This window comes from Cherax quadricarinatus, chromosome 8 (genome assembly GCF_038502225.1).
Source record: "Cherax quadricarinatus isolate ZL_2023a chromosome 8, ASM3850222v1, whole genome shotgun sequence".
In the NCBI taxonomy this organism is placed as follows: domain Eukaryota; kingdom Metazoa; phylum Arthropoda; class Malacostraca; order Decapoda; family Parastacidae; genus Cherax; species Cherax quadricarinatus.
The window spans coordinates 13,178,403-13,190,546 of NC_091299.1; the positions used below are offsets into that span (position 1 = coordinate 13,178,403).

The 12,144-nt window shown below is 42.8% G+C and overlaps 2 protein-coding genes across 13 annotated transcripts in view; both read right to left on the reverse strand.

The window, feature by feature from the left end:
• Csp (Cysteine string protein) overlaps positions 1-12,144 on the reverse strand; it is a 338,068-nt gene that overhangs the window by 123,860 nt on the left and 202,064 nt on the right. The gene's annotated exons all lie outside the window — the stretch shown is intronic.
• Positions 10,551-11,777, reverse strand: LOC128685400 (loricrin-like). Its single transcript, XM_053771925.2, has one exon. The coding sequence runs from the start codon at positions 11,760-11,762 to the stop codon at positions 10,860-10,862; it is 903 nt and encodes a 300-aa protein (XP_053627900.2). The 5' UTR covers positions 11,763-11,777; the 3' UTR covers positions 10,551-10,859.

Genomic DNA, 12,144 nt, shown 5'->3' on the forward strand with positions numbered 1-12,144 from the left:
TAAACATATAAGAATGTTCTTCCCAGTGTATGAACTTTTGTAATAATTTAGGTGCAAGAGACACAAAAGGAATGTTGACTAAATAATTCGTTTAAACAGTAAAGGGATAATTTTCCTCAATAGGTAAGATTATGCACATGAAATTAACGACAGTACCATCGTGCTGTTCAGACAGGGTTGTGCAAACAAGCATAAATGGCCTCGCAATTTTTCTTAACTTATAAATTGATTGATATATATTTTTGTTAATAAACATGGGCAACCTTGATCAAGCTCAGTTTTACGAAATATATAGAGCTGTTACTGCTGGCCGCACGGTGGATAGTCCAACATGGTACGTAAGAACCACAGCCCGGCTGATCCGGCACCGACTTGAAGTATCTTTCCAGTTCCCTCTTGAAAGGAGTCAGGGGCTTATTGGTAATTCCCCTTATGCACGGTGGGAAGCTGTTGAACAGTCATTGGCCCCCGGACACTTACGATGTTTTCTCTTAGTGTACCAATGGCGCCCCTACTTTTCACTGGGGGTATTTTGCACTGCCTGCCAAGTCTTTTACTTTCGTAGCGAGTGATTTCTGTGTAGATTCCGGACCATTCCTTCTAGGATTTTCCAACTGTAGATTATATATCTCTCTCCCCTGCGTTCCTACGAGTACAAGTCAAGTGCTTCCAAGCGTTCCCGGTAGTTGAGGTGTTTGATGGAACTTATATATGCAGTAAAGATTCTCTGTACACTCTCTAGATCTGCAATTTTACCTGCTTTGAACGGAGATGTTAATGTACAGCAATATTCCAGCCTTGAAAGAACAAGTGATTTGAAAAGGATCATCATTGGCTTGGCATCTCTTGTTCTGAACGTTCTCATTATCCATCCTATCATTTTCTTTGCAGTTGTGATCATGGCAATGTTGTGATCTTTGAAAGTGAGATCCTCAGACATTACCACTCCCAGGTCCCTCACATTATTTTTCCGCTCTATTGTATAATTTAGAGTTTGTAGTATACTCAGTTCTAGTTATTATCTCTACCATTTTTCCATAACTGAGCAATTGGAATTTGTCTTCATTGAACATCATATTGTTTTCCGTTGCCCATTGGAAAACTTGGCTTATATCTTCTTGGAGGTTAACCGTGTCCTCAATAGATGACAGTCTGCAAAGGATGACACGGCGCTGTGGATTACATCTCTGTCTATGTCTGATATGAGGACGAGGATCAGAATGGGGGCGAGTACTGTGCCTTGTGGAACAGAGCTTTTCACTATGGCAGCCTCCGATTTAACTCTGTTGACCACTGCTCTTTGTGTTCGATTTGTTAGGAAGTTGAAAGATCCATCTCCCCACTTTCCCAGTTATTCCTTTAGCACGTATTTTATGGGCTATTACGCCATGATCACACTTGTCAAAGACTTTTGCAAAATCTGTGTATATTACATCTGCATTTTGTTTTTGTTTTTTCCAATTCATCCAAGACCATATCACAGTGATCCAGTAGCTGAGAGAGGCAGGAGCGACCTGCTCTGAACCCATGTTGCCCCGGATTGTGCAGTTTTTGGGAATCCAAATGGTTTGCAACCGTGCTTCTTAGCACTTTTTCAAAGATTTTTATGATGGACGTTACAGCTATCGGCCTATAGTTCTTAGTTAATGCTTTTCTGCCACCTTTATGGAGTGAGTCTATATCCGTTGTTTTTAGTGACTGGAATTTCACCCATGTCTAAGCTCCTTCTCCATAGTATACTTAGAGAACGCGAAAGGGGTTTCTTGCAGTTCTTAATGAACACAAGGTTCCACGAGTCTGGGCCTGGGGCTGAGTGCATGGGCATGTTGTCAATGGTTTTCTCAAACCCTATGGAAATAAATGGTATAAAATACCGACACAATGGCAATATAAACACAAATGCAGTATAATGTGATCCTTTATTGACTACGTTTCGCCCACACAGTGGGCTTTTTCAAGTCACAAACAGAACTACCTGGGGTGGAAGGAACGCGAGTATTTATAGTCCGGCTGAGGTCAGGTGAAGAATGCTGCATCTGATGATGTACCGAGTTGGGTTGTAGAGTCTAAAAACTTGGGTAGCTTGGAAAGGAGACTGGACAAGTTTGTGAGCAGACCTTCTACAGTGTTCTTATGTGGGATAGCGATGAAGAAGTTTCTTGGCAAGTGGTTCAGCTATGTTATAGAAGCCACTATTCTGGTTGAAGTTGTCGGATATAGAAATAAGTGATGATTCCAGGATTCTTCGGTATTGAGTGTTGTCTTCTGTGGCGATAAGTCTTGAGTTTCTGTAGTTTATCAAGTGGTTGTGTGAATTACGGTGTTGTACGCAGGCATTCCTTGTGTCGTCAGACCTGCTTGCGTATTGGTGTTCTGAAATACGTGTTTGGAGGTCCCTTGATGTTTCGCCCACGTATAACTTGTTGCAGTCATTACAAGGGATTATGTATACCCCTGCAGAGGATGGAGGCTTGTCCTGCCTACTACTGGTGATGTCCTTGATGGTCGTGGTTGTGGAGGTAGATACTTGGAATGATGTTTTGGCAAAGATGTTGGAAACATGTTTGGCAATGGAGTTGGTGGGAAGGACTATGTATCTCTTCTCGGCAGTGTCTTCTCTGGGTGTGTTGAAGATGTTTAGTGCTCGCCGTCTGCAGTCTCTGATGAAGTGACGAGGATAGTGGAGTTTGGAAAATACCTGTTCAATTATAGTGCATTCTTCCTCAAGGAACTCGTTGCTGCAGATTCTGAGTGCACGCAGGAAGAAGCCTATAATTACACCACGTTTGGTTTTGGTGTCGTGGTGAGAGTAGAAGTGGAGAAGATCGTTTTGGTTGGTGGGTTTTCGATAGACTTTAAAATGAAGTTCGTGGTCAGCTTTGCAGAACAAGGAACAAGAAACTTTCCAGCCTTGACGTGACTTCCCTATTCACTAAAGTACCTACTAAACAAGCCATCGATCTCTTGCGCAAGAAAATTGACGATTCACTTGATCTTCCCATTCCAGCCAGCGATTTCATCGACCTGGTTGAACTATGTGTTGGCTTTACGTGTTTCTCTTTTGAAAATCACCTCTTTCAGCAGACTTTTGGACTACCCATGGGTTCGCCACTCAGTGCAGTCCTAGCGAACCTATACATGGAACATCTAGAAGCCGAACGTTTCTCCACCATTATTCCTTCGTCTGTCACCTGGCTCCGTTATGTTGACGACATTCTCCTCATAACTCCTAAACGCTTCAACGTTCAAGCTCTCCAAGACAAGCTCAACCAGGTCGAGCCTTCAATCCAGTTCACACTTGAAGAAGAGGTCGACAACACTCTTCCTTTCCTTGATGTTCTACTCTGCAAAGCTGACCACGAACTTCGTTTTAAAGTCTATCGAAAACCCACCAACCAAAACGATCTTCTCCACTTCTACTCTCACCACGACACCAAAACCAAACGTGGTGTAATTATAGGCTTCTTCCTGCGTGCACTCAGAATCTGCAGCAACGAGTTCCTTGAGGAAGAATGCACTATAATTGAACAGGTATTTTCCAAACTCCACTATCCTCGTCACTTCATCAGAGACTGCAGACGGCGAGCACTAAACATCTTCAACACACCCAGAGAAGACACTGCCGAGAAGAGATACATAGTCCTTCCCACCAACTCCATTGCCAAACATGTTTCCAACATCTTTGCCAAAACATCATTCCAAGTATCTACCTCCACAACCACGACCATCAAGGACATCACCAGTAGTAGGCAGGACAAGCCTCCATCCTCTGCAGGGGTATACATAATCCCTTGTAATGACTGCAACAAGTTATACGTGGGCGAAACATCAAGGGACCTCCAAACACGTATTTCAGAACACCAATACGCAAGCAGGTCTGACGACACAAGGAATGCCTGCGTACAACACCGTAATTCACACAACCACTTGATAAACTACAGAAACTCAAGACTTATCGCCACAGAAGACAACACTCAATACCGAAGAATCCTGGAATCATCACTTATTTCTATATCCGACAACTTCAACCAGAATAGTGGCTTCTATAACATAGCTGAACCACTTGCCAAGAAACTTCTTCATCGCTATCCCACATAAGAACACTGTAGAAGGTCTGCTCACAAACTTGTCCAGTCTCCTTTCCAAGCTACCCAAGTTTTTAGACTCTACAACCCAACTCGGTACATCATCAGATGCAGCATTCTTCACCTGACCTCAGCCGGACTATAAATACTCGCGTTCCTTCCACCCCAGGTAGTTCTGTTTGTGACTTGAAAAAGCCCACTGTGTGGGCGAAACGTAGTCAATAAAGGATCACATTATACTGCATTTGTATATATCCTGTTTGTATATTACAATTTACCATCTTGCTTTTATTTACACTTCTTTGGCACCATTACTCTTCTGTTAGTTATGTCAAAGTCTATCATTCACCTTGTATGTGGGATTCCTTAACACATAACATAAGAACATAAGAACATAAGAATGTAGGAACACTGCAGAAGGCCTACTGGCCCATACGAGGCAGGTCCTTATCAAAACGACATCTACCTAAAGCTACTCAAGAAATAACTCCCGTACCCCCCAACACCAATCAAACCCAGCCCCTCCCACTCATATATTTGTCCAGTCTCTTCTTAAAGCTACCCAAGGTCCTAGCCTCTATCACCCCACTGGGAAGACTGTTCCACGCATCTACAACTCTGTTAGAAAACCAGTACTTACCTATGTCCTTTCTAAATCTAAATTTATCCAACTTAAATCCATTATTCCTGGTTCTTACCTGGTTCGACACCCTCAGTACTTTATTAATGTCTCCCTTGTTTATGCCCGTCATCCACTTATACACTTCAATGATATCTCCCCTCATTCTACGCCTCTCCAGAGAGTGGAGATTTAAGGCTTTAAGTCTATCTTCATACGGGAGGTTCCTTACACAGTAAATCATTTTAGTCATTCTTCTCTGTATGTTCTCTAATGAGTCTATGTCCATCCTGTAGTAAGGGGACCAAAACTGAGCAGCATAATCTAAATGAGGCCTCACTAGTGATGTATAGAGCTGTAAAATAACTTTTGGACTTCTGTTACTTATACTTCTTGAGATAAATCCAAGTAATCTGTTGGCCTTGTTGCGCACACTGAGGCACTGCTGTCTTGGCTTTAGATTTCTGCTTACCATGACTCCCAAGTCTTTTTCACATTCTGTATGACCAAGCTCTACTTCACCTAGATTATAGCTTCGAGGGTTATTTTCATTACCAAGGGCAAGTACCTTACACTTATCCACATTAAACTTCATCTGCCATTTCTCAGACCAAGACATTAATTTGTTCAAATCGTCCTGGAGTTCATTGATATCCTCCTCAGAGTGAATTATACGGCCTATCTTTGTATCATCAGCAAACTTACTCATGTCACTAGTAATCCCTTCATCAAGGTCATTAATGTAAATTATGAACAAGAGAGGGCCTAAAACTGATCCTTGTGGAACGCCACTAGTGACTAATCCCCATTCAGATTTCACTCCATTAATGGTAACTCTCTGCTTTCTATTGGTAAGCCATGCCTCAATCCATGCTAGAACTTTACCTCCTATACCATGAGCTGCCACTTTTCTTAAGAGTCTCTTGTGAGGTACTCTGTCGAAGGCTTTACTAAAATCCAAATAAACAATATCATATTCCTTATCACTGTCAACTGCCTCAAATGTTCTATTGAAGAACGTCAGTAAGTTTGTCAGGCAGGAACGACCTCTCGTGAATCCATGCTGAGATTCATTTATCAAGTTATGCTCTTCAAGGTGACTTCTGATAATGTCAGCTATAATTGATTCTAATAACTTGCCCACTATAGATGTCAGGCTTATTGGACGGTAATTTGAAGGAGTGGACTTATCCCCTGATTTGAATATAGGAACCACATTAGCCATCTTCCACATCTCTGGCACAACACTGGTAAGGATGGACGCATTGAATACACTCGTTAATGGCTGACTAAGCTCCATCTTGCATTCCTTAAGTACCCTTGAAAACAACTCATCGGGTCCCGGGGACTTATTTTGTTTCAGTTTGTCTATCTGTTTAATAACCATGTCCCTCGTGACAGTAATATTAGTTAACTTAAATTCATCAGGAACTAAATAATTGTTAATTACTGGAATCTCATTTACATCTTCCTGTGTAAAAACTGACAAAAAATAGTCATTAAATAAGGAACACATTTCCAGTTCATTATCCGTCAGCTGTCCATTCCCAGATTTCAGAGGTCCTACTTTTTCCTTCACCTTCGTCCTATACACTTGAAAGAACCCCTTTGGATTAGTCTTTGATTCATTAGCAACTCTAATTTCATAGTCACGTTTAGCCTTTCTAATCGCCTTTTTTACTTCTCTTTTAAGCTGAACATATTGGTCAGTAAGGTTAACCTCTCCTCTTCTGATGCGCCTATAAATTCCCCTTTTCTCCCCTAATAGATGCTTTAGCCTCCTGTTAACCCATTTGGGATCGTTATTATTAGACCTAATTTCTCTCTGGGGAATGTATATACTCTGGGCACTGTGTACATTATTAAGAAAACAATCATAAAAGCAGATCCCTTCATATTCATAAGTATGATTATCGTCAATAAAATCATTAGCTAGATAACCCCAATCAAGATTAGACAGATGTTCCCTAAGTCCATTATAATCGGCAGAACGAAAATCGGGGATTTTTACTGTATTATCATTATTCTTGCATTCCCAATTAATGCTAAAGGTGATGGATTTGTGATCACTTGCGCCAAGCTCTTCAGTGATCTCCAGATTATTCACGAGTGTTTCCTTATTTGACAAGACTAGGTCTAGCAAATTATTACCCCTGGTAGGTTCAGTTACACTCTGTTTCAGAAAACAGTCCTGAACTGTTTCCATGAAGTCACTGGACTCTAGATTACCTGTCAAAGAATTCCAGTCAATTTGGCTAAAGTTAAAGTCCCCTACTATGACTACGTTACTGTGTCCAGAAGCCCTAACAATTTCGTCCCAAAGAAGTCTCCCTCTATCGTGATCCAAGCCTGGAGGTCGGTATATTACACCTAGAATTAGTTTTTCTTGACCCTCCACGAACTCTACCCAAACAGACTCTGTTACTGCTCCATCTATTTTTATACCTGTTTTTATGCAACAATTAATATTTTCTCGAACATACAATGCAACTCCTCCCCCCTTCCCATTACATCTATCCACATTGAATAACTTAAATCCCTGAATATTACACTCAGCAGTCATATCCCGACTCTTTAAATCATACCACGTTTCAGTTAATGCAATGATATCAAAGTTCCCAGCACATGCTACCAAACGTAGTTCATTAATTTTATTTCTTGCACTTCGACTGTTAGCATAAAATACCATCATATGTTTTTTCTTCTGCACATTTTTCCTATTCATCTTTGTTTTTACACAATTTCTGAAATTATCATTACCCAGAGTTACTCCATGACAGTTACTATTAAGATTCTTAATATCAGAGCATAAGTCAATATATCCATACTCATTATTAATCATTTCTAAACCCATACCTCTAACTAATCCTAGTTTAAAGTCCTAACAACCCCCTCAACTGAGTTAGCAAGAAAACCCACACCTGCCCTGGATAAGTGAACCCCATCCCTGGCATACATGTCATTTCGGCCATAGAAGTTGTCCCAGTTGTCAATGAATGGTACTGCATTATCCTTACAGTGTTTATCCAGCCAACAATTAATACCAATTGCTCTGGACAACCATTCATTACCAACACCTCTTCTTGGCAAAATGCCACATATAACAGGGCGCCCCCCCTTCTTCCTAATCATGTCTATAGCTGTCCTGAACTTTCTAACTAAATCCTCACTTCTACGCTTGCCTACATCATTGCCTCCAGCACTGAGGCAAATAATAGGATTGATCCCATTACCGTTCATGATGTTGTCAAGCCGGCTAACAATGTCCTCCATCCCAGCCCCAGGAAAGCATACCCTTTGTCTCCTACTCCTGTCCTTCAAGCAGAATGCCCTATCCATGTATCTAACCTGGCTATCCCCAACAACAACAATATTCTTACCTTCCTTGTTGTCGTTCGTCGTGACGATCCCAGTAGTAGACTCACATTCGTCGGGTAGCACCGAGAATGCGTTGGAGGTTTCCACGGGAGTTTCCACAGCAGTCTCTTTCTTCTTCATCGTTTCTGGCTTTCCATTCGTCTTCTTGATCGTCAACTTCGTCGTCCCCTGCTGTCCAGCCACTGACCACGATCCCTTCTTGACCTGAGGACTCGAAACAGGAGGACTACTACGAATCCTCTTGTTTTCCTCGGTCAATCGCCGTATCTCCATCTTCGCTGCCCTCAATTCTTCCTTAAGTTGCTGGTAAAGTTGCTCGATGGAGGGCATCTTGGTTCAGTCCACGGGAGCAAACAAGACACTTCTTCACAGAGTTAAGTACAGGTCAGCACTCAAAGTACAGGTCACCACTCAAGAGCACACAAACAGGTCTTCACAGAGCTAAGTACACGGGAAGACAGGAATAAATAAAGGGGATGTAAATAGTGTGCTGAAAATATCTAGCCTAGACAGGACTCGCAGCAATGGTTTTAAGTTGGAAAAATTCAGATTCAGGAAGGATATAGGAAAGTACTGGTTTGGTAATAGAGTTGTGGATGAGTGGAACAAACTCCCGAGTACAGTTATAGAGGCCAAAACGTTGTGTAGTTTTAAAAATAGGTTAGATAAATACATGATGAGTGGGTGTGTGAGTTGGACCTGATAGCTTGTGCTACCAGGTCGGTTGCCGTGTTCCTCCCTTAAGTCAATGTGACCTGACCTGACTAGATTGGGTGCATTGGCTTAAGCCGGTAGGAGACTTGGACCTGCCTCGCATGGGCCAGTAGGCCTGCTGCAGTGTTCCTTCGTTCTTATATTCTTACTGATCTTGTACTCCTCCCCTGTGGTCAGCAGCTCCTCCCTGTGGCCCGACAGTGATGGATGTAGGTGTAAGCCAGCGTTGACACATAGGTATAGTCCCATGCTAAGAGCTTGCCATTCTTCCAAGGATAGATGGTGACCCCATTAGGGCGGTTTGCTGGGTTGTGGGTATTGTTGGCTGCTAGTAATCGGGGCTCCCTCTCGGCAGGGCATCCAGCTGTAGCAAGGCTTCTCTTTATGATGTCGTTGACTTCATTGTGTTTTGCATGCCAGACCTTGGTTTTGGAACAATTAAGACCATGTAGACCATATTGGTCGGCTTGCGCACCGCCGCAAATACACGTACATTCCGTGTGAATTGGGGCAGCAAGGCGCAGAGCCACTGCAATACAGAGGGGTCTTAGGGTCGAGGTGCGTACCCATTGCCGATATGGGAACTGTTTGGATGAAGTCCCCGGAGTGAAGTGCACCCACAGCTTGGAGACGGGCTGTCGCCCTGTCTGATGTTACAGCCCTAAGCATGTTGGCAAGCACCTTTTCAGTGATGGAGCCATCCCAACTTGACTAATTATAGGCCAGTGCTGCACTAGGTTTTGGTGCTGGAGTAGCAAGAGTCTCCCATTCAGTGATGGCACTGGCGTATTCCTGTATTCCTGTTGAGTTACTAAGGTTGTCCGGAAGAATTTGTTTTATTAACTCAATTTGATATATATATTGTGAACATGAGGCCAACGACTGGCCTCTGTGGAACGCCACATATAATTGACTCCCAAGCTGGTTTCTTTCTTTTTTATGCGAACTATTTGTTGTTCATCGATTAGCTGTACCTAGATCCATGAGAGGAGTCTCCTCTGATGTCGTGAACGGCTTCTTTAACATTATCATAGTATAAGGTAGAATCCTGTTAAAATAAATAAAAAAAAAAGTCCAGATAAGCGTCACACATTCAGATTTCTCCTTGTTGAGACTCGTTGTTATGATCATCGTACAGTTGATAGATCTTAAAATTAACAAATATGTAGAGCTTATTCGAATGACAGAGCGTTTTTCTTCACAAATTATCGGACACAGAAGACATTCGCTTCAAAGGCGTACAACAAGATATGATTTAAGTGTATCAGTTAATGAAAGAAATGAATCAAGAGGATATACATGGGTTGAAACCACCAAATTAAAGTAGAAATAATAACAATTAACTGAAATTGGATAAATGTTCGTTTAAATTTGTTTTAAATAAATTGTGGATAGTGTTGCAGACAACTGGAGCAAACTGCCAGGCAATCCCATGAAGCATTTTTTTTTTAATTATGAAATAAATGACATAATGTGAATTAGAAAATCATTGTGTAAGACCTGCCCAGCATGGGCCAGTAGATCTACTGTTACGAAGGTGCCCTTCACAGGATGGTACGTTTTGATGAAGGCCACTTGATCCAAGGAATTGGAGCTACCCTCTCTTTCCGCTGGATCACTCCTGATTTCCTTCCATTCCCCAGGCGCTGTATAACCCCTACGAGTTTAACGATATCCCATGTATGTGAAAACTTATGCTTTTAACACTTGATGGGGAAGTCATAAAATCTATTTTATAAGAAAATATATTTTTCAGAAATAACTCTTATACAGTACGAGGAACACAAATTCTGATGTTGAGGTACAGTTTGTGTTGATGGTATAACAACACTATGTCTAACAGAAACAATAACAAGTCTACCTCTTCACAAGTAACCCGCACTTACAGAGTAAAATTATCATATTTCGGTTTAACTTGGGCCGTTGTTAAGTCACAACCGAAACGTCGTCATAAGTTTCCTCTTGCAAGTATGTGGCATTTGTGAATGGTTTGAGCCACGGTACTGTGACTTTTATTCTTCTATGTGAACCTCCTAAACTGTTTCTTCATGTGTAATTTCTGATTATGGCTGTCTGTAGAGAGGTGACGGGGCAGGAGGTGAAGGAGCAGAGTAACCCCCACCAATGGAGCCTCCTGAAGATCCACCACCGCCACCACCGCCACCGCCACCGCCATAGCCGCCACCACCACCACCACCACCGCCAAATCCAGCGCCACCGCCAAATCCAGCGCCACCACCAAATCCAGCGCCACCGCCAAATCCAGCTCCACCGCCAAATCCAGCGCCACCACCAAAGCCACCGCCGCCGCCCCCAATAACTTCACCGCCACCTTGGGCTGCGGAGCTGAGGGCAGACTGAAGGTCTCCACCAGTAGGCAGAGTTGGGTTGTCACCTTCACCGTAGTTGACGAAGAACACTTGAGGATTCTCTGGCTCTGGTGCTGGTATTTGGATGACCTTCTGGTCTTGCTGGGGTCGCCTGTTGAGGACGTACACGACATTTTTCTGTTGTGGTGGCGGTATGACAATGGGCTCCTGGCCTGGGCCTCCCTCAGGGGTACGAATGAACAAAATGTTGTGTTCAACTCTTGGTGGAGGAACATAGGGTCGTGGGCCAACGACCGGAGGCGCGGCAGGAGCACTGTAAACATACAAGTTGCGAGTGACAATAGGAGTCACACAACTACCATCAACATGACGGATCTGTCCGGAACCACAGCTGCTGCCTCCACCACCGTAGCCACCACCACCGCCGCCGCCGCCCCCGCCGCCGCCGCCGCCAGAGAATCCTGATCCACCTGAGAATCCTCCACCAAAGGATCCACCACCAGAGAATCCTCCGCCACCACCAGAGAATCCTCCGCCACCACCAGAGAATCCCCCGCCACCTGACCCATAACCTTGAGGGGAAGCGTGGATAGCAGCCACCAACACCGAAGTAATTATCTGAAGAGATAAATACATCTTTATTAGTTTTGAATTGGAAGTCATACTAAAACAATATTACATACTAAAATAATATTACGTCCGTGTGTTATCAAATACATGCTAAATATACAAACACCCGAGATGAGGGGGAAATGGGGAGAGGAAATAACACCGTAATTTCACTGACGAAACAAGAATATACAGATATATTATGAGTTCGATACCAGGGAGCTGCATGATGATTTGTTTAAGTCATTAAATAGATCATCTTTCCTCAAAATTTTACTTTTTCCTTCAGGAAAAAATAAAATTCTGGGGAACGATAATTTTTAATATATAATAATAACAACCCATGTTAAGCACTAAACCCATGCATGAGTCAATCAGCACAAGACATGGTGGAGGCTTGATCCTCCGT